The sequence below is a fragment of the Periplaneta americana genome, chromosome 7 (assembly GCF_040183065.1).
Source record: "Periplaneta americana isolate PAMFEO1 chromosome 7, P.americana_PAMFEO1_priV1, whole genome shotgun sequence".
Lineage (NCBI taxonomy): Eukaryota > Metazoa > Arthropoda > Insecta > Blattodea > Blattidae > Periplaneta > Periplaneta americana.
Genome location: NC_091123.1, coordinates 151,977,922 through 152,001,762, shown reverse-complemented (window position 1 = coordinate 152,001,762; position 23,841 = coordinate 151,977,922). Strand labels below are relative to the sequence as shown.

The window sequence follows — 23,841 nt, the reverse complement described above, 5'->3', positions numbered from 1 at the left end:
TGAACGAGAAGAATAGTACGAAAATCACTTTCATAGAAATTTATTTTTGAACATATAAATATTGTCCTAAATTGATTTAAAATTACACTGAGAACATAACGTTTTAATTCCCTTCATATCTGAAAAGTTCTCTACATAACTAAAATACAAATTTTACGTTGCCTTATTATGAAAAATGTTACACAAAAGAAATGCACAGAAGAAACTAGAAATAATGAACAATGTTTTAATCAGTGAATTTCCTCATAATACTAGAACCTGATAGTACAACTTCGTAGAATATACCAAAATACAAAGTTTTTGCTCTTAATTCACATACTAAGCTTCCAGATATTTTGGTATAACTATGACATATCATAACTGTTGACGACTCTCACTGTTGTGTTAATTGCAGTATATGCTAATCTGAACATGTTGCCATATTCCAGATTAGGAGAAGAAGTTAAAATGCACATGAAAATATCCCAGACCAAAGTCTCACATTTGAAGAATGTTGTATATTTTACATAGCAAGTAATATTAATTAGGAAGCATACTCAGACGAGGGGGTGTATTCCAAATAGCACTTGATGTCCTTGTCCATTTTTTCACACCATATTCTCGGAATATCTTATTCAGATCAGGAGTTTTCTCCTCACAAGTGAAGAAATCTGCATAATACTGTTTATTTTTATATGCCTGCATATCCAAACATTTACGACGTTCTTCTTCTGCAAAGAAATAAGAAAATAAACATGTTACATCAATATTAAATGAGCCACACAAGTATTACAAACCATTTTACATTAAAATAAAACTCAATCAAAACAAAAACACACAAATCTCTTACTCCAAGAAATTAGTGGAATGTGTACAAACCATATTACTAATCTTTGTAATCCTTACTTAAACTACCCATTCAGCTCAAGTTGTGTCTGCTACTAAAAGTAAACTCTACTGGGTGTTCATTTCAAAGTGTCATGACGTCACTGTTGTGAGTCAGCGATTTGAAGAGAGTTTCAGCTTTTATGTCAGAAAAGTTGCCTATTATTCAAGGCATTCAATCTGAACTTGAGAACGTGTATGGTATAACTTGAACGTCGTAACAACAGATGGTGGCCTGTAGGGTCTGTGTGCTACCATAACCTCTTTCGAACTGTGTTTTGCGTGGGAAAGTCGTACACAAGGTATTTGTTATCATCAGTTGCGTACCGCAACATTCCACAACACAAATCAAATGCTCCGTGTCCATGTTAATGTCAACAAATACATAAGTAATCGTCTTAACCCTCTCGCCATATCCCAACAGTAAGAAAAAAAACTCACCTCAGTATGTGTTTCCAAAAGTTCACATTCCTGCCACTACCGGCGTTACCGTACGTATTGGTATGTACTCTTCAGAATGAACGCCGTACTTGCTAAGCAACTTCTCTGGCACTTAGGTAATATGCCTCTGAGGAAGTGTAGGAAGATTGAATTCTCTAGGCTCATCGACTAGCCACATGACTGCATATGGCGACCCATGACACACTTTGAACTGAACACGCAGTATTATAGGTATTATAGACCATGGAGATCCACAGCGTAGCAGGAGATTAATGCTCCAAACTTTTCTAGACAATTGGCATTAGTAGCAGTAATGATGTCAGTCCTATGTGCTTGCCACCTTCATTCCCAAGCAAATACCTCTGGCACTCATTTGTGTTAAAGGCTGAGTAAACTCAAGGGCCATATCACAGTCAGAAGGGCTACATCAATAGAGAAAAACCATGATCCGATAGGGAATCGAACCCACCATCTTCCAGCTTGCAGTGTAGTGTCTTAACCTCGAACCTATTGCTCGCCCTTAAGCCTGCTACTACCGGTAACAAAAAGTATAAGAAATATAAATTAAAAACAGAATTTTTAGGACACTTAATACAAAATAATTTTGTATACCATTATGTCTATTACAGCTATTTCAACATCAAAGCAAAATGTTTACCTGAGAAAACAACACCATGCCTATTCTACCTTTAATTCACAAAAGCAACTGTTAAAATCCTGCACATCATGCATAACTACCTCTTTTAAAAATCATCTCTCCCTGCTCCCCCCCCCCATTTCAAATATTAAAAAACGGAGTTCTAAACAGTACTGGCCATAACTAACTATTCATCTACAAAGAATGAACATTGTTTTGTTATGCTTTTTATAAGAACTAATGCAATATTTTTTTTTTTAATATTCCAACAATAAGCTTCCCAGTCAATATTATAAGTTAGCAATCAATAGCTTTAAAACTAGATTTTATAATTTGTTATTAAATAATCCTTTTTACTCTGTAGAGTTTTTTAACACAAATTTGCATGAAATTGTTTTTTAATAAATACACTTAATTACATTTAGTTACAATTAATACATTAAGAGTGAAGTGTTTTCATTAATTTTTATAATTTTCAAAATATTTCGAGTTTTCATTGTTTTAATTAAATTTATGTTTTTCAAATGTATTATATGTTTTTCAATGTATCTGTGACGAAGCCTATTACTGTAAGTCTAAAGCCTAATAAATTGAATTGAATTGAACTGTTACACTTTTTGCTTATTATGTCGTTTTCCCAGTAATTTGGATGACGCATTTCTATCTTGTACTGAGTCCTTGTCAACCTTGAAAGACTGTACACACACTCACACTACACACTGAAATACTGAAACAATTGTCTTTAGAGACAATTAATATTAGGTACCCTCCACAAAACTGGCTTCATTTATACACTGACGGATCCTTGATCTCCAGAGAACAAGGTGCCGGTGCAGGTGTTACGCGCTGTCTCTTCTCACTTTATAGATCTCTTGGATATGGAATAAAAAGTTTTGATGGTGAAATCATTGCAATAAGTGAAAGTCTCAGGAATATTCTATGCCACATCAATAAATTTAGGAATGCAGTTATATTGTCAGACTCCAAAGCAGCTATTCTATCAAGAGTCTCTAAACACACACCTTCATCTCAAACAGCAGAACTAAAATGCTCTCTCAATTAATATCACTCAATAAAAGAATTGTATTCCAAAAGATACTATCCCATTGTGGAATCCTGGGAAACGAGAATGCAGATGCTTTAGCAAAGAAGGGCAGCACTGCTACTTACAGACCTGTTACTAAATCTACGTATTCCTCTGTGAAAAGATTTATTAAATCTACATACTTAGACTTCAACAAACAAAATTTGATAACACAATCCCAAGGGAAAAAATGGAACACTCTGCATCAAAATCCACAGTTAATTCCCGATTTACCACGAAAATCGTCTGTAGCTGCATTTACATTGGCAACAGGCCATGATTGTTTGGCCAAACACCTGCATAGAATTGGAATATATCAGTCCCCTAACTGCCAATTGTGCAACTCAAACCAAGAAATGGATTCGGAACACCTCAAAACCTGTGCTTCAGTGGCTGGTCATGATAGTATCTTTGAAAAATATTGGAGTGCAAGAGGTCAAATGACTTTGTCAAATGCCTGGCATTAGAAAACAACAACAACTCTCACTACAATCGACTTTTGGAAAAATCAACAGCAGCTGTTTCTCTGCAGTTGATAAATTCTTGATGAAACTATATATGTTGTAATTTATTTATTTTTTGTTATGGCTGTACCACTGGTACTTGGTTCTTAATGCATTACGAACACCTGGAAACACCAAGATACAAATTTTGTAGTCAAATCTGAGAGCAAACTAATTATTATGTGGCCAACTTTCTGTTTAAGGAAAGTAGAGAACAAAGCAGACATAGTCCCATCTCGGCAAACAAAGAAAACTATAATTACAGTATAAAGGTATGAACACTAATACGAGACAGCCAGAATGTAATGTCAATTTTTTTTCTCTTTTAATTTACAAGAAAATTAAATGACATTTACAAGCATAATATCCTTTTGAGAAGATTAACTCCGTACGTAGATGAAATTATTGGGGATCATCAGTGCAGTTTTCGGCGTAATAGATCGACTATTGATCAGATTTTTTGTATTCGACAGATAATGGAGAAAAAATGGGAGTATAAGGGTACAGTACATCAGTTATTCATAGACTTCAAAAAGGCATATGACTCGGTTAAGAGAGAAGTATTATATGATATTCTTATTGAATTTGGTATTCCCAAGAAACTAGTTCGATTAATTAAAATGTGTCTCAGTGAAACATACAGCAGAGTCCGTATAGGCCAGTTTCTATCTGATGCTTTTCCAATTCACTGCGGGCTAAAGCAGGGAGATACACTATCACCTTTACTTTTTAACTTCGCTTTAAAAATATGCCATTAGGAAAGTTCAGGATAACAGGCAGGGTTTGGAATTGAACGGGTTACATCAGCTTCTTGTCTATGCAGATGACGTGAATATGTTAGGAGAAAATACACAAACGATTAGGGAAAACACGGAAATTTTACTTGAAGCAAGTAAAGCGATCTGTTTGGAAGTAAATCCCGAAAAGACAAAGTATATGATTATGTCTCGTGACGAGAATATTGTACAAAACGGAAATATAAAAATTGGAGATTTATCCTTCGAAGAGGTGGAAAAATTCAAATATCTTGGAGCAACAGTAACAAATATAAATGACACTCGGGAGGAAATTAAACGCAGAATAAATATGGGAAACACGTGTTATTATTCGGCTGAGAAGCTCTTATCAGCCAGTCTGCTGTCCAAAAATCTGAAAGTTAGAATTTATAAAACAGTTATATTACCGGTTCTTCTGTATGGTTGTGAAACTTGGACTCTCACTCTGAGAGAGGAACATAGGTTAAGGGTGTTTGAGAATAAGGTGCTTAGGAAAATATTTGGGGCTAAGCGGGATGAAGTTACAGGAGAATGGAGAAAGTTACACAATGCAGAACTGCATGCATTGTATTTTTCACCTGACATAATTAGGAACATTAAATCCAGACATTTGAGATGGGCAGGGCATGTAGCACGTATGGGCAAATCCAGAAATGCATATAGAGTGTTAGTTGGGAGACCGGAGGGAAAAAGACCTTTAGGGAGGCCGAGACGTAGATGGGAGGATATTAAAATGGATTTGAGGGAGGTGGGATATGATGATAGAGACTGGATTAATCTTGCACAGGATAGGGACCGATGGCGGGCTTATGTGAGGGCGGCAATGAACCTTCGGGTTCCTTAAAAGCCATTTGTAAGTAAGTAAGTAAAAGCCACAACATTCATGATTAATTTGTCACTTTTCAATATAATCTCCGTCTTTTCCACAGTTTTATCCACCTTGAAACAAGAGCATGTATTCCAGTGTGGTAAAAATCACAGTTCTTCTTTCTCAGCCATTGGCACACGTAATTTTTCAGGGTTTCCTCATCTTCACACACAATGAGCTTCCTTTAGTGGACCAAACAGATTGAAGTCTGATGGTGCTTAGTCAGGGCTGTATGGTGATGAGGCAAGACTTCCCAACCAATTTTCGTAATCTCGCCAGTGGTTTATTGACTGGTGTGTGGTCTTGCATTGTCGTGCAAAAGACTAATATCCGCCATAGCTTTTTATGAGCTAAATCACTGAAAACGTACTTGAAGCTTCTTGAGGGTTTTGACGAACTGGACAGAATTTATTGTGCACCCCTGCTCCAAAAACTCAACCAGAATGACATCCTCCGCATTCCAAAAGACTGTCGCCATAACTTTCCCTGCAGATCACACAGTTTTGAATTTTTTTCTTCTTTGGCAACATTGTGTGATGTCATTTCATCAACTGCCTCTTGGACTCAGGTTCAAAAAGAGAAACCCAAGTTTCATCTTCAGTCTCAATTTTCGCCAAGAACTCCTCCTTCTCCTCCTCCACACTGAAGTGCTGCCTCTTTATTCTGTCGGTCAACATTTTTGGTACCCAGTGCACACAAACTTTAGAGTAGCCCAGTTTATCAATAATGGCCATGATACTGCCTTTACCGATGGAGAGCATGAGTCACAATTCATCTGTTGTTACCCGGTGGTCATCATGAATGATCTCGACTTGCTGGATGTTGCAGACGTAGGCTGGCTGTTTTGCTTTTCATCAGTTTCCCCTTCAGCTTCTGTACAGGGACGAACCCATCTTCTAACAGTCCTGACATCCACTTTTGCATCTCAAACCTTCTTCAGCCTTTCATCAATGCGAATGGGCATTTCGCCTTCTGCACTCAGAAGTTCTATCACAGCACTTCGTCTTATATGTATCGATATCAGCCATTTTCTAAACTAATGCAGTGCTGCCATCTGTTGGCTTAGGAGGCTGTTACTGCAGTGGACTGTACAAGGTTTGGGGAATCGCGACAAATTCGAATTTTTCACATTACCAACTTATTTAAAGAGAAAAAGAATTGGAGACATTATTTTCTGACTGACCATCGTACATACAGTATTACCTTCCATACTGTATTTACTCACGTAACCTATCCCCAACATTTAGGACATATTTTTCAGAATTTTATTTTCTTCCCGTAATTTCTCCCTCTATTTTGAACAAAATTGAACACTCCTTTTTCTTTTAAGAGCGTCATTCATAAAGATTCCAGATATGATTCGTAGAATTTGAGACAAAATCGCTTACAGGTTAGATATATGTCATGTTACAAGAGGAAGCCACATTAAACATTTGTAATACTTGTAAATAAAGATTGAGATTTTACTGAAATTTTTACTGTATTACTCAATTCAATACAATTTATATTTCCTCTACAATTACATGTTATTTTTGTATAAATAATTTAGGAATCGCCTGTATTTTATGCATCAAGTTAACACCATGATCTCAGATTAATCATCAGGCTGAAGTCATTATAACTCGCATACAACAGTACAAAGAAAAACCACGAAACTGTTAATAATTAACGTAATTGTGTATATTGTAAGGTGTGTGTATCGTACGTACTTACTTACTGGCTTTTAAGGAACCCGGAGGTTCATTGCCGCCCTCACAAAAGCCCGCCATTGGTCCCTATCCTGAGCAAAATTAATCCATTCTCTATCATTATATCCCACCTCCCTCAAATCCATTTTAATATTATCCTCCCATCTACGTCTCGGCCTCCCAACTAACACTCTATATGCATTTCTGGATTCGCCCATATGTGCTACATGCCCTGCCCATCTCAAACGTCTGGATTTAATGTTCCTAATTATGTCAGGTGAAGAATACAATGCGTGCAGTTCTGTGTTGTGTAACTTTCTCCATTCTCCTGTAACTTCATCCCTCTTAACCGCAAATATTTTCCTAAGCACCTGATTCTCAAACACCCTTAATCTCTGTTCCCCTCTCAAAGTGAGACAACCATACAGAACCGGTAATATAACTGTTTTATAAATTCTAACTTTCAGATTTTTCGACAGCAGACTGGATGATAAAAGTTTCTCAACCGAATAATAACAGGCATTTCCCAGATTTATTCTGTGTTTAATTTCCTCCCGAGTATCATTTATATTTGTTACTGTTGCTCCCAGATATTTGAAATCGTCGCTATTTATTATTAAATATTAATTTGATTAGCACATGAATTGTTTGATGTTACTTTTTACCAGATTACACTCGGTATTTTGTAGTTCTCGCGTAATTTCTCCCTTCTCGATTTTTTGGCTCCAAATTTTGAGAGAGAAAAAAAAAAAAGAGGGGAAATTACGCAAGTAAATACAGTATTTTTTCAAAACTGCAAAACCCGAAAATATGGGACTTACCCGACAAATTCAATAAAACACAGCTTATTTTAAAATGAGTTGGTCTGAAGCTTATTCCCAGAGGATTTACTGAGCAGAAGTGTCAAACATGAAATTGTAAGTATCATGCCCACAAACAGGAAAATCACTGCAATGCAACTAGAAGAAACAGTTTTCCTCACATGCCACCATTTATTGCATCTACAGAGCGTTCAGCTAGGCTTCTGGCTATGAACATGCAAATCATGGCTGGAATAGACTGCATTATTCATCCATAACCTCCCACATTATTTTCACTCCTATAACTTTGATTAATAATAGCATGCACACAATTATATTTTTATTTCTTAATGAGTACTAACACGACAGGAGTTGTTCAAGGTGTATAAGGTATGCCATACATTTAACTTAATGTAATTCCTAACTAGAAATCACACATCAACATGAGACTTCATTGTTGTTACTCTACCTTTATACATTTCCATGGTAGTAATTTATGGTTAAAATTTACATTAAATGTATTCATATTATTATAATTATATTAGAGAAGATTAGTACTAAACTGGTGTTAGTTGCATAAAATTAGATTGAACAATATCTGTATCAACGAATAAGAATGATTCCATACAAGATTAAAATAAACCAAACATATTACCCTAGTTACCAGAATATTAAAATAAAATTACACAGTAAACTTACTTACTTACTGGCTTTTAAGGAACCCGGAGGTTCATTGCCGCTCACATAAGCCCGCCATCGATCCCTATCCTGAGCAAGATTAATCTAGTCTCAATCATCACATCTCACCTCCCTCGAATCCATTTTAATATTATCTTCCCATCTATATCTCGGCCTCCCTAAAGGTCTTTTTCCCTCCGGCCTCCCAACTAACACTCTATATGCATTTCTGGATTCGCCCATACGTGCTACATGCCCTGCCCATCTCAAATGTCTGGATTTAATGTTCCTAATAATGTCAGGTGAAGAATACAATGCTGCAGTTGTGTTGTGTAACTTTCTCCATTCTCCTGTAACTTCATCCCAGTATAAATTAATGTTTTATTACAATGTTACATAACAACTTTATTATGTGATTACATATACTGGTTGACTTGGAACATGCATAATACGGACTTCAATGCTAAAATTTATATTTTGTCGTATTAGCTCCCCTAATTATTATAGAAGAAAGTGTCATGGAAGTTTTTTGTAGAGAAAAAAATTCTGCATCCATTTGTTTTATTAAATTAATATTACAGTAGGTCATGGATAACCGATATTTGTGTTTAAAACAAAATAATTTAGAATCCAACCAGTTATGATAAAATTTAAAGAAGAAACAAATGAATGTGACAATCAATTTGATTTCATTTTTTACAGATTAACAATGAAAATATCAATGCTTACATTATTTCATGGTAAATTAGTAAATCACAATAGATGTTCAAATAGACCTCCATTTGCTGCTGAACAATAACTAAGTCTATTATAAAACTCTCATGTGACATATGCTAGCTATATGTTGGATATCTTGTTGCATTCTCTACGTGCACTGTTTTCAGTATAATACCATTTAATAATTTGAATTTTTTATTTCATGGAATACATTTTTTAAGATTAACAAGTGAACTGTAAACAACAATATCTTTGCATTCAATTGTTTTTACTAATCCATGGGCAACTATGGTTAGCATTTATTAAAAATTAGTGCAGTTTCTGTGGTGGGAGTATTTTGTATTATTCTTTAGATTTTTTGTTGCCAGCCAAAATTTATTTTTAATGGTATGATTGCATGCAGAATTTTTTTCTCTACAAAAAAGCTTGAACGACATTTTCTTTTATAATATTTAGAGGAGCAAAATATATATTTTAGCATTGAAATTCCTATGGTGCGTGTTTCAAGTCACCAAAATGTATGTTTTTAAATTTATTTGTTATTCTATTTTGTGTTTTATCGTTCTTCTGCATTTTCAACAATGTTATGTTATAGGTTATTCTTCAACATTGGAGCTCGTGGTGTGATTCCCAAGTTCTTTGAAAGCTTCAGAAAGACTTTTGAACTACCACAGACACTTACTGCTGACATCATAACTTCAGTTTTGAAACGCTCTTGCCAAATTCTGAGTCATCATATTCACTCTGTTTAATTTTTTTTTATTCACTTTATATTCATATATGTTTATTTTAATTTTCTTTCTACAAAATTTATGTAAACATTTAATATTGTAAAATTCATGTAGAGAGTATACTGAGTCCTTCGGGGCTACCTCCAATGGGAGGCAGTTATTATCTTATCTCTTTTATATTATGAGCTGTGATAATTTGATAAATCTCATTCAAAACGTTGGTAAACAGCAGTTATCATAGTTCTGAGCCCAATCAGCAGGATGGTTCACTAAGAACTGTCGGCAGCAAGCCGAACGAAGCAGAGCCAAGTTCACCAGGACTTTGCCAAAACTCTGCATACCTTTCTGTGCCAAGCCCTTCTTCTAACTCCCACATTATACACGAATTTAGAGACAATGCAAGAGAAACTGCAAGCATTACAGAAATAGAACTTTTGAGTGTGAATAACATAACTTTATCAAAAGATGTCGGGAATATGTGAATACAGACGAGCACCATTTTGAACAACTCCTGTAAACGACAAAGTACTGTCATGTTCGAAAAAGAACAATTATTAAGACTTTTAAGAAAAGACACATTTACAGTTTCTACGGTTCTACCCTCCCTCTGAATGCCAAGACCCTTAAGCTGTCCCTATTTGCCCCCAACTCTATGAGTATCTCATAGATGTTGCTAGTGCCATGAGGAGTTCACAATATTTACAGTGTTTTTGTTTTGATATGCTTAGAAAAAACAAATAAGGAAAGGAAAAAACAGTGAAATAGCCTACCGGTACTTAAATCCACAAAAATCTTCCCCTTCTAAACCACATTAAACCATTATTTTTCCATTAACACATATCTAGGTAATTGTCATTGTCTCAATGTAACACGTGCTGTGCTGATCATACTAATTCTACTATTCCTTTAGTTGTGAGATTATATTCGTATGTATTAATTCTTTTTTTTTTTTTTTTTAAGTTAATACTGTATACTAGATGTATTTTCTTGTTTGTGATTATGTACAGTCTCTTTTTTTTTATTATATATATATATATATATATATATATATATATATATATATATATATATTTTTATTATTGTTATTTTAAAGTTAATACTGATTGTGTATATGTATTCAATCTCTCTTTTTTACTTAATTATGTTTATTATTATTTTTAAGTTAATATTTATATACTGGTATGTATTTTTTTGTATGTGATTTTATCCTGGTTGAGTGGAAGAGAAGGCCTGATGGCCTTAACTCTGCCAGGGAAAATAAATAAAACTATTATTATTATTATTATTATTATTGAGATTTGATTCCTTTCAGATACCATAAATATACTTTCTATGACGTTACTGTTGTGTTTCGATAGCTTGGCTGGTGTTTTTTTTAAGTAGGTTATTTTATGACGCTTTATCAACATCTTAGGTTATTTAGCGTCTGAATGAGATGAAGGTGATAATGCCAGTGAAATGAGTCTGGGGTCCAGCACTGAAAGTTACCCAGCATTTGCTCATATTGGGTTGAGGAAAAACTATTATAGATTTTCTCCTCAAATATTAATTGTCAATATTACAGATATTATTCTGTAGGACAAATTAATAAAATCTATAATATTCTCATAGCTGCAGTCTATATGTCTGTACAGATTACTGTGCACTTAACTGCGGAATCCCGGCCAAACAAGTCACTCAGCTGAGTGCGCTCCTAACATAATGGCAGTTGACATTGGACATATACGTCAACATATATGCCTAACTTGGAGTCAGGCCATAAAGGAAAACATTGAAGGAGGAGGTTCGATCCGGTGCTGTGGATTGAATTCGGCGTAGCTCAGTTGTCAGAGCACATGGTACGTAGAACTAAGGACCCGGGTTCGATCTCCGGCACAGAAACGAATTTTTCTCCTCAAATATTAATTGAGGAAAAACCCTGGAAAAAAACTCAACCAGGTAACTTGCTCCGACTGGGAATCGAACCCGGGCCACCTGATTTCGCAACCAGATGCACTATTACTCCACAGGTGTGGACTTGGCTGGTGTTATGCACGAACAGTCGAGTAAGGGTGGTAGGAGTGAGTCAGTTTCGCAGCATATTTAGTGGAACAGGAGGGGAAGGAGGAGAACTGCATGCATGCTGACGAAGTTACAGCTATGTTGAAAAACATTGGTCACGTACCTGCAATCCATGGACGATCATAGTTTTTCCACTCACTGCTACCCAAACACTCGTACTTAACACAATGCAGTCTTTCCTTTTCTCACTCTTCCACTCACACTAAAGTAAACTACAATGTCTTTATTGGTTCCATTACGATATTAATGTTTTTGCAATAGTTAGTATACTATGCACTACTCTATACATTAGTTGCACAGCGACTACCCCATACACCCCTTTTTTTTCGTCAGATCAAATGGACTTGCCTAGTTTACTGTGCAGAATATTACAGCTGGCCAAGCTATCTAAATACAACAATACTTTTAGCTTACTTTTCGCCCAAGGCATTATACTTTTCTTCGGCTTCTCTTCGTCTTCACTGGAATCTCCTGGAACCTCATCAATTCCGTAATCTTCCACATTATGTTTAGCTGGCATATCGAAAGTTCTGTCCATAATTGATGTAGATGGCACAGTTTTTACTTTTGTTTCAGTCTGAAAAGAAAGATATTAATATAAGTGATTGATTACCAACAAAGTACACAATAGTGTGTCATATCCATACCCTTCAAACACAAAAAAAATATATTTCGTCCACAAATACAATAATACATGGTATACATTACGTCTTTATCAAGGTGTCCTTGGTAGTTGAGAGTTATCATACTTTTCATGTCAGATGAGAGTAAAATTAATTTTTTTTTAGACAATAAAAATATTTTGTCAGAGGAGGGGAAGAAGATCATAGTTCTGTGGTGCAAAGCATGACAGTGTAAGGTGGCGGTAGCAGTAGGGCTAGTATTTTATTTAATGACACTTTCAATTGCAGAGGTTATTCAGTATTGCAATTAAATGTGAGAGAAAAATGACTGATGAACTTTGTCTGGAACCCTTTATCAGGGACAGGGTTCTTTTATGTGCTGTAAATCCACAGCATGGTGCTCCCAGATTTACTTCCCCCTTAGAGGTAGGCAAGTTAAGGATTTTAACACCCTTTAAAATCCACCGGCCTAAACTGGGTTTGTGCTCTTAAACTCCAGTCAGATCCAACACCACAATATCACCAAATAAATAAGAGGATTTCAAGGGTCTATTCTATAAAGGTATGGTCTTGCACATCACAAGTAAATTCTCTAGTAAATAATACAAATACTAGAGTTTCTATTTCACGAAAGTATTTTCTACAGTTGCACTTTACTACTACTACTTATTTACAAACTACCGGTTAATATGTAGTTTACACATGGCCCCTTGAACAGCATCTTATCGGGGTTTTACTGTAATTTATAAGGTACCTTTCATGATAGAAAAATTGTTTCACGACTTTTACTCATAGGTAAATGAACATGTAACTTCAGTATTACACAATGTAGGCTACTTCATTTCTATTATTAATCATACCTTTCCTTTAATTTGCTTTTCCTTCAACATTTTTGCCTGAATTTGGGCCAGCTTCGAAGCTTGTAGCTCTCTGAAAGAAAATAATAAACAAAAATATTAAATTAATAGATGTCAATTAACCTGATTTCTGCTGTATGTTAGACGAGCTGTCATTCATTAGTCCATAATACTGTAAAGAAAAATGAATAAAACTTGCCTTTGGATAGCGGCTTCCCTTTCCTCAGCCAAAAGCTGCAACTGATGTCTTTCAGCTTCTTCTTGTTCCTTCTTGCGGGCTGCTTGGAGGCGACGCTGTTCTTCTTCCTGAATACAATAAAATGAGACACAGTAATTAAACAAGATAACATATCGATACTTCAGTTTCAACGAGTTCCCATATATGAGATCTCATTCTTCTAAAACTCGAACCTGATTCACAGGAACTGCCACAAGGGCTCGATTTGAAAGGTAACAATGATGCTAACAATATTGCAAAGCACTGTAGATGGTTAAACACACACAATGAAGTGCATATTCAAGAAGTGAAAACCAACTGCACAAATTGCTATGTGTGCAGACGATACAGCTATTTATGCAACCCATCGCAACATTAACATAGCCTCAAATCACCTTCAGGAAGCCTTAAACATCATATGCCCTTGGATTGAAAATTGGCGCACTGAACTACAATAAACGCGAAGCAATGATATTTACTTTGTGTCGTCCTGCTAATCCTCCATGCATAAATCTTTCAACCAACGTGATACCGTGGAAACCAAAGGATGAAGCTGTAAAATATCTTGGAGTGCACTTAGATCGCTGTCTGTCATGGAAACATCACATCAACAACAAACTTAAATTGGCCTACTCAAGACTCGCTAAATTATATCCGCTCCTCAACAAGAAATCATCTCTAAAGCTACAAAATTGCATGCTACTTTACACATCTCTATTACGACCTCTACTGCTTTATGCCTGTCCTGTCTGGGGAGGAGCTGCAAAAAGTGAAATTAAACACATCCAGTCATTTCAAAATAAAGTCCTACGAATTTCACTCAATTCTCCTTGGTTTGTCCGTAACAGCCAACTACACAGAGAAACTGGTATTGACACAATCAAACAGTTTATTCATTCACAAGCTAAGAAGTTCTATGACAACCTAGAAAATGTTCCAGGCGCCATCCACTACTCTCTCGGAAGGAAGACCACATTTCCCACCAGAATCAAGAGCCGACTTCCAATGGACCTCATATTATAATCAAAATTTATCATCACACCAACCTATGTAAACAATTACTTATTAACAATTATTTTTGTTCATTGAGGAGCCCAATCTAGGCTGCCCTCAATTCAGTGTCATATATTGTATTTATAATTTTTAGAAATGATCTGTATAGCGCTAAATGCGCTGATCGATCAATAAATTGTTTAAAAAAAAAAAAAAAGAGAAGTGAAAATACGAGTAGATATAAATCAATTATGACTCAATATAGAATTAAAAACACACATATATGGATATGCACACTTCTAAATCTATAGACAATATAACTGTCAAAATGTTTTGTAATCCAACCTGCTCCTTCAACTTGGCTAGACGAGCTGCTTCCTCTTGCCTCCTGCGCTCCTCTATTTCTGCAGCTTTTTGTTGGGCATACTGCTTTTTCTGTTGCATTTGTTCTTTCATCTTGTCCTCTCGTTCTTGCATCACCTGTTTCAACTTTTCTTCTTTCTCTCTCTGCAACCGCAACTCCGTATCCTGTTTTTGTTTCTCAAGAGCTTGTTTTGTTTTCAAGACTTTCAGCATTTTCTCTTCACGCTTTCTGTATAAATAGAAAATGATTTTAACATCCTGACTTAAAGCTATTCACGAAGACCTATTTGAAGATAAGTGAAACTTAAATTCTAAAAACTAGAGAGAGATATAAATTAAGCAACCATATCACCTATTTGTTCACTCTTTAATGTTCCTGCCATCTCAAACTACAGTGTGTACCAAATAAGATACAGTGGAACTCTAATTATCCAGATGGATTTGGGGGAAAATACAAAAATTAATACTGTACAGTAAATCGTGAGAACGACGAGTGACTTCTCCAAAGCAACGAGATGTTCCAAGTAAAACAGAGTACAGATACTATACTGAATTATGTACTGTACTAAAATAAATTTGTATACAATACTGTATCTTAATTTTTTGTTTAACGTACTATGTTAATAGTTCAGTACAGTACATACATACCTTGTTTGCTTAGTTTTTATCAATAAAAATTGGTTTTTTATCTTGTCAGACATCATTTTTTTCTTAATTATTCCTGAGCTATATCCAATTATCCAGATTTCTGCATATCCGATCAGCCTGATACCCAATTAGTCCGGATAATTAAGAGTTCTACTGTAATAGGAGGTACAGGGTTTATGCAATGAGTGTTATTTAGCATCGATGGAATTGGTGATAGCGAGATGGGCCCGGGGATTCGCCAAAGATTACCCGACATTTGCCTTATAGCTAGGGAAAACCTCGGAAAAAACCCAAGCAGGAATCGAACTTGTGCCCGAATGCAACTCCGGATCGGCAGACAAGCACCTTAGTCGACTGAGCTACATCGGTGGCTCTTTTCCTAGATGAACAGTACTGTACAACACGTGGAAGTCTCCGTAAGTCATGCAAAGGAAATTAGACCAGACTGTCAAATGCAATAAAATCCAGGATGATAATGTAAATAGGTTATTTGCAATGAAATTGCGAACTTGTTAACACATGCAGTTGTTTTAATATATCTGCCAGCACACTGGCGACTTAATGCCATTCTCTTATTACAATCACAAGCACTGAAGTATTAATGAACTATGATAATATTATAGCATTCAGGAACAAGCAATTTGATATGCAAAGGCTCCTGTTTAACATTTAAGAAATTACATAAATCAAACATACATAAGAGAACATCCTTGATTCCTTTGAACTTAAAAGTAATCAATTTCATCAATTATAAATATTAAATATATTACCTTTTCTTTTCTTCAACTTTTTGTTTGAGTCCTTGTGCTCTCTTTCTGTTCACCTCTACTTCTCTTTCCATACGACGTTTAATTTCTTCTTCCTTCTTTTCTTGAATTTCATCCAATGTAGATTTAGCATATTGTTTGGGAATGAAGGTCTCTACTCCAAACACAATATTTCCTGGTTGTCTGTTCATCTAAAATTAAATAAATAAATATAAATGATTATAATCACGATATTTGGGGCTAAGAGGGATGAAGTTACAGGAGAATGGAGAAAGTTACATAATGCAGAACTGCATGCTTTGTATTCTTCATCTGACTAATTAGGAACATTAAATCCAGACGTTTGAGATGGGAAGGGCATGTAGCACATATGGGCAAATCCAGAAATGCATATAGAGTGTTAGTTGGAAGATCTGAGGGAAAAGACCTTTGGGGAGGCCGAAACATAGATGGGAGGATAATATTAAAATGGATTTGAGGGAGGTGGGATATGATTGTAGAGACTGGATTAATCTTGCTCAGGATAGGGACCGATGGTGGGCTTATGTGAGGGCTGCAATGAACCTCCAAGTTCCTTAAAAGCCATAAATATTATTATTATTATTATTATTATTATTATTATTATTATTATTATTATTATTTGTGCTGAACTATAATTGGCCTCTGGCTGTTGTTCAGCACACAAATATTAATAAACAAATTATTATTATTATTATTATTATTATTATTATTATTATTATAACGATCACGACAATAATAATAATAATAATAATAATAATAATAATACTACTAGGTTCAAAAAGTTCCCGGAATTTTAATACCATTTTTCGTATTAATATATAACAAGGGATATTATACATTTGTTTTGTTGGTAACATTCATGATGCCATTTCCTTAAAGTTTGCTGATAATGGCAATTATTGGTTTTGAGTTGTAGGCAATTGTTTATCATAGTGTTTTGTTTGTTCGTCGCATTTTGTAATTATGTCCACAGAGCAAAGTACAAACATCAAGTTCTGTGTTTTGCTGGGGACATGATCAGTATGGCTGATGAAGATGGTGATTTCTTAAACAAAATGAAACTGGTGCTACTTGTACGACCCAGTCCCTAAACGACAGTCATCTGAGTGGAAATCGAAAACATCTCCTCGGAAGCAAAAATTTCCTAGGGACACTTCCAAAGGCAAAGTTATTTTAAATGTTATGTTTTATTTAACGACGCTCGCAACTGCAGAGGTTATATCAGCATCGCCGGATGTGCCGGAATTTTGTCCCGCAGGAGTTCTTTCACATGCCAGTAAATCTACTGACATGAGCCTGTCGCATTTAAGCACACTTAAAGCAAAGTTATGTTGGAAGTTTTCTTCGACTCTCAGGGTCTCATGCACCATGAGTTCATTCCAGAAGGAAGTACTGTAACGAAAGAATTGTACGTAGAAACCCTCCGTCGCCTCTGGGACGCAGTGAGAAGGAAACGTCCAGAAAAGTGGGTAGAAAACAACTGGTTCCTTATGCATGACAATGCACCTGCTCATCGCGCAATTATTGTAAAGAATTTTCTTACCAGGCACAACATAACTGCTTTGGATCACCCACCATACTCTCCTGATCTCTCACCACCTGATTACTTTCTGTTTCCCCGTCTGAAAAGTCATCTGAAAGGACGGAGATTCAATGCTGAAGAGGTTATCGCAAACGCGACGAGAGCACTAAGACGGGTTTCACAAAATGGCTTCCAGGCCTGCTTCCAGGAACTCTACACGCGTTGGCAAAAGTGTGTTGTTGCGGAAGGCAACTATTTTGAAGGGAATGCTGTAGAATACTGTTTAAGGTACGTTGTTTCTATGATGCTAGCAAATTCCGGGAACTTTTTGAACCTAGTATGTAATAATAAATCAAAATAAAAATACAAAACACGTACTGTCTACGATCACACCAAGTACTGTATTTCATTAGTGCATTAGTGTTCTAGAAAACGGTAAAGTGAACATCATCTGCCACTTTTGAAGTACCAGACTTGAATGCATTATAATATGGGGTACATGTATTCCCAGAGGTATATGCCAGGGTATGATTCAATTGGTTTTCATTCCCATTATTGTGTTGTGACAATTTAAATTAGATTAGTAGTTCTCAGAAAATGATATTCGTAAGCACTGTCTTGTATTAATATTCTGGTAAAGCAAACATGACAATGACGGTGTTTTGAAGTCAACAGTGGCGTAGCATGAAATTTTGAGCAGGGGAAGCTAATTCGAGTTGTCTTTCATGCAATATGAGAACGTATTACAAAAATATAGTCTTAAAATAAATAGTAGTTAATGTCAAGTCAGCAGTCGAAGATTGGTTGGAACCTCGTAAGTAACACCAATAAGGCATGACCTCAAATGGTATGTAGTAAAATATGATTTCATGGTTTACACATATCTCTAACAAATAGACACGTATATGTACTGTATAACATTAGCTCACTCCCTGTCATATTTAGAAGAATCACAATATTAACGGTCAATAGGTACAGTATTAGTATCATTACGTAAGTATGCGTCTTTGTTTTGGTTGTTCCTTCATTGACAGTAAGGGAGTCGGTCATTTGTTTTTTTAGATCACACTTTTGTTCATAAGTCAGTCTTGATAATAGAATTGTCCTAAAAATTCAAGTAAATTGGTGTCAGGAACTGTTATTTCACTCATTATTTATTATATCAGCCGCAATGCACACTAACACTTCAACTGAACACAACTGACGAAAAGGGATAACTCGGAAACTACTTATTTTCAATGTCAAAGCTAGCTTCTTGCAAGCCTTGCGACCAGGGTAGTTTAGTTAGAAAGGGATGGAAAATCTGTCGGGTGGATTACACAGAAGAAACCAGTCTGCTTGGAAGCTGGTGTGTGCAGGCTTCTTGTTTACTGCTGCATCAGATATCATCCTGAACTGCCGCATCACAATATTTAACACGTAAATATAAATTATATTAAAATTAATAAATAATTTTGTCCATAGACTGCAGGTTTATTATGAAATTATTATTAACTGGGGAAGCTGAGCTTTTTAGCTTACACTGACGCTACGCCACTGGAAGTCAGTACTGAGCCATAAAAAGTTAGACAACTTATGATAATTTCTGTTTGATAAGCTAATAGGCCTAATGAAAATACCAGGTCAGCAATACATATGCAGCTTTTAATGCTGTAAACAAGGAAGTGTAGAAACCAACAATTTGATCAGGCGGAAAATCTTTCTGAAAAATATAGGAGAAAGTTTTCCACTTCACATCACTAGATCCGAGCTGATAGGTATTAAAAAAATGGAGAAATGTTAATTAACACTGACGAACACTGTGATAGCCTTGCAAATAGCACACAACCAGAAAATGTTGCAAAAGTGCAAGCAGCCATCTTCGAGATTTTCACAAAAACTGCAAGCGGGATTAAAATATGGAACTTACTTCATTTTATCAAACAATCTTAAAATATATCAAATTACTGCTAAGACTCTGTCGAGATTGCTGATGATCAGAAGCAACACTGACTGGAATGCTGCATTAAACTCATTATTAGTAAAAGTTTTTCAAGACAAATATGTTAGCAGAATACAAATTTACCTTTAAGACTGAAGAAGAATATGCCAGGAAAGGTCTAACTATCACCACTTTTAGCACTTACTTCAAGCAGACAATATTTCAAGATTATTAAAATTAAATAAACTTACCAAGAAACGTGCTTTTGATGAGTTGCATAGAGCATAAACACGAGAAGCAGAATGTGCACTTGTATTGCTGATGTTACTTGACGAAAGCGGAGTGTTTCGACATTTACCAGCAGTATACAGTCCTGAATGAATTGGTTTAGATGCAGAACTTGAAATCATGGAATTCTGGAAGATAAAAGCATGCACTAGTTAGCATATATAAAATCCTTCATAGCTAACTATACTGTATCTGTTTCATGTCATCACTTGCATGGCAATTAACTACATGACACTCTCGCTAATTCAGCCTCCTCCTAGTGTATACTTCCTATCACTTCCACTTTAATGGTTTTCTGGGAAATTTACACTGGTGCCAAGTGTTACACTATATTACTTACACATGTATATTCTTATATATTATGTATACATGTGTCAGCCATGTGTAAAATGTTCTAGATTCAATTTAGAAGTGTAATTGGAGTGATTGACGTAGCTTATAACATTAAATTCAATGATATTTTTAAGTACTCTCAGTAAACATGCACTATCCCTAATCCGGCACCCCTCTGTGTAAGAAATTGCCAGGTTAGCAAGAGTCTACTGTATTAATAATAACAGTTATAAATTCTAACACTGCAGTGTATGTAAACTACAGATTACTATAATTACCAAAGAATGAAGAATGTTTACACAAGTTTTTTAAACAAGGTTATGTTTGGCAATATTAAGAATGTAGGTACAATGGGCAATCAAATACTATACTTGTTTTTTTGAAAGATGGGACATGACAGTTAAGTGGTCGAGCTTGGAACTACAGTACCATGTTGCCAACATGAACCACCAGCTGATGGAAGCTAGCAATTGTCATTAAGATGGCTGATGTTAAAACATTCATTGACAATTGACGCGAAGGTAAGAAAACAATACAAAAATCGACAAAGAATCAAAGACGAAACGTACCAATGCTAACATTGTGTGCACAATAAATGTTTCCAAGAGAGCTACATGTGGGACCTGTAAGTTTGGCAACTCAACCGTTGTTACCATAGCAACAGGCCTACCACGCTATGTGATATTCAGTTGTTTTTCCGATTGGAATGCTCCTGTCATGTCCCATCTTTCAAAAAAACAAGTATAATTAGTAGTTACCTCGTAATAACACATTTTCTCTTAAAATCACAAATACAGTATCTGTAAAAGAGAGAAAAAAAATACAAATTGTAAACAGGCTGTCCCCGGAGGACAGAATAGTGTATTTTGGGTTAAAATAACATTGATTTAACCCTACATATCCACATATGTCCAAAGTATAACGGTTGGGGAGAAATTTATGGGAGAAATATTAGAACATCTTGCAGTTCCATGTACTATATTTCACGTGCTACCTCAGATATTTGCACACGGCACAGCTTGGAACTGCAACACAGCCTGTATAAATTGCAACTTGCATCTCTGCCGGACAGTGACAGTTAAATTTCAAGTGGTTTATCTTAGTCATGAGCATCAGCATATTAAAAAACATACAACCTTTTTACTATTTAATTTCCCCTTCACAGCAAATTGTGATATTGCACAGAGGCAGAGATAAAATAAAAGATCTGTACTATAATGTATTATTGTTATCCTGTTGTATCTAAAAGTGTGATAAAATGTAACTGTACTGCAGTAAAGTCCGGAACAGCCTACTTAATACCCTAACGGTGAAACATAACCATTTTCCCCCATTACTACATATGCTAGTGGATTCTGGCGATTTTCTAGTTTGAAGGTTGAATTTTTTTTTGCCAATTTTTTTTCGAATTTTGGTTTCTGGTTTCTTTGATAACAAAGTTTCCATTTTTTTCTAACATATCGGCTGTTTTATTTCCATTTATGCCACAGTGGAATCCATTCGAAAACTGTTTTTACCTGAATTTTGGAATTTGTTTCATTATATTATTTTTAAATGTATTTAATTTGCTTTCCATTTTAGGACATGTATAGTTCAGATCAGCTTACTTAATACCCTAAGGGTGAAACCTAACCATTTTTCTCCTATTACTACACATGCTAATGGATTGTAGTGATTTTCGAGCTCTTGGGTTTAATTTTCTTTTACCAACTTCGTTTCGAATTTTGGATACTAACAAATACTACAACTGGCAGTTATTTTCTCTGTTATGTTGGCAGCAATAATTCCTATTTGTAGTAGAGGAAACTGATGAAAATGCAACTACCTAAGATTGTAAATTAATAATTAATTAGGAATACTGGTATTAATATTAATATCAATACACACTTCAGTTCTGTTGCATTGTGATTCCAATTCAACTCTATATTCAGGTAAGTGTAATTAAATAAGAAATAGCTTGTAGGTCTACTTGGTATGAAACATGCAAGTGGCTAATGAACAGAAATATATTTCACATTTTAATTAATTTCTTCAGTGTTTACATTTTTATTAAAATATCTAAGAGGAAATAGCATGGTAGCGACTTCTCCAAGAAGGAAACTGCTTGTAAGTATTTTAAGTAGGTTATACATTTCGAAGTGGTATTCTGTTTTCAGAATTCGTACTGATAATTCACGTGATCAAACTAAATACATTTTTAGATTAGGTCTCACGAATTATGAACTGTTTAGTCAAAGCAATAAATTTCATGGTGCCAGACAAAATAAATGTTAATATTAGGTCATACTATAGTCCCGTCGCTCTTATTTCTGGCAGCTAATCACGTTGCAGGTCCGCTACATTTAAACGTGTGCGTCTTGTCATTCGCTACTGATGATGTAATGCATTTCCTAAGGCTCGATAAATACTTAATAAATCGCCCGCCATTTTGGCTCTTTCGTTGGCGTTCGCAGAAATCACATGAGGACGTTATTTGCCGCTCAATTATTTGCTGAATTACAGTGCGTTTGATTTATTATCATAGGAGCTACAACATGATAATGTTTAACGGTGAAGCAAATAGATTCCTCATCTGGTAGCTCGGCAACGAAAGAACAAAAATGGCGAACGATACTACCTACCTAGACTTTATAGAGTCTTCACTTCCTAAGGCATAAGCAAAGGGGAGGAGTCACACCGGAAATAACAGTGACACGACTATAACATTACTAATCTTGATTACCAACATGATATGCGAGAAGTCCAGGAGGAAAATATATTCATAAATTATTATTGAACCATTTAGGAAATACCTCGCAACATAAAGATAAGATGTCGTAAATAAGTAAGACATTGTTATTGTTAATAATATATCGCTATTATTGTTATTATTTCAGTATGTAGCACTGTGATTTTACTCTTTTTTGTGATATCTGTTATTAGTTTGCAACACTGAAGAGACTGTCAAATCAGACTTTTAGGAACTACGCTTATGTGAACCTCACTATAACATGCTACTGCTTCCTAAGAATCAAAATAATATTCTAACCACATAAATATGTTTAGTAGAAATACCTGTATATATTGCTTCAATTTCACCACCATAATTTGAGGTGTTGTGGGTCCATTTAGTTGATGGCTAGCTTGTGCGGATTATTTCTATTGCAAGAGCTTTTGTTTCAGAGAGGAATATTAAAATTTCAAGAATTGGTGTTTAATAAATATTATTCAACATTTAACTGAGATTAGGCCCGTAACACACTTGCAGAGTTTTTGCCAGCGAGAAATGTATTGTGAGAAAATTAAAAAATTGATAACATGGATTCAAATTGACGTCCACACACTGGAAGAGATTCTCGCTCGAGGCAAAAACCTCGCTCAGCGAATTTTCTTGACACATTTATCAAAGATGTTTGACATTTATACTCTTTATGACGATTGAATGTAGAAAAAGATATCAC

At 35.3% G+C, this 23,841-nt stretch overlaps 2 protein-coding genes across 2 annotated transcripts in view; both read right to left on the bottom strand.

The window, feature by feature from the left end:
• Nucleotides 1–24: 24 nt before the first annotated feature.
• On the bottom strand, nt 25–13,397 carry LOC138703605 (inner centromere protein-like). Its single transcript, XM_069831634.1, has 3 exons — nt 13,332–13,397; nt 12,263–12,425; nt 25–710 (listed from the first exon to the last, which is right to left on the bottom strand). The coding sequence occupies exons 1-3, from the start codon at nt 13,359–13,361 to the stop codon at nt 520–522; spliced, it is 384 nt and encodes a 127-aa protein (XP_069687735.1). The 5' UTR covers nt 13,362–13,397; the 3' UTR covers nt 25–519.
• Nucleotides 13,398–13,487: 90 nt separating this feature from the next.
• The window catches only part of LOC138702801 (calponin homology domain-containing protein DDB_G0272472-like), a 35,908-nt gene continuing 25,554 nt past the window's right edge, over nt 13,488–23,841 (bottom strand). Inside the window, exons 8-11 of the mRNA XM_069830098.1 lie at nt 20,032–20,196; nt 16,320–16,507; nt 14,884–15,130; nt 13,488–13,634 (exon numbers count right to left, since the gene is read on the bottom strand). Of these exons, the coding sequence (XP_069686199.1) occupies nt 13,488–13,634; nt 14,884–15,130; nt 16,320–16,507; nt 20,032–20,196 (747 nt within the window). The remainder of the gene's footprint in view (nt 13,635–14,883; nt 15,131–16,319; nt 16,508–20,031; nt 20,197–23,841) is intronic.

Coding starts and splice junctions, on each gene's coding strand:
- LOC138703605 (XM_069831634.1), bottom strand. CDS start 13,361: ATGTTGAAGGAAAAGCAAATTAAAGGAAAG. Junction 12,426..13,331: donor AAAAGCAAATTAAAGGAAAG/GTATGATTAATA, acceptor CTTTCTTTTCAG/ACTGAAACAAAAGTAAAAAC. Junction 711..12,262: donor TATAATGCCTTGGGCGAAAA/GTAAGCTAAAAG, acceptor ATTTCTTTGCAG/AAGAAGAACGTCGTAAATGT.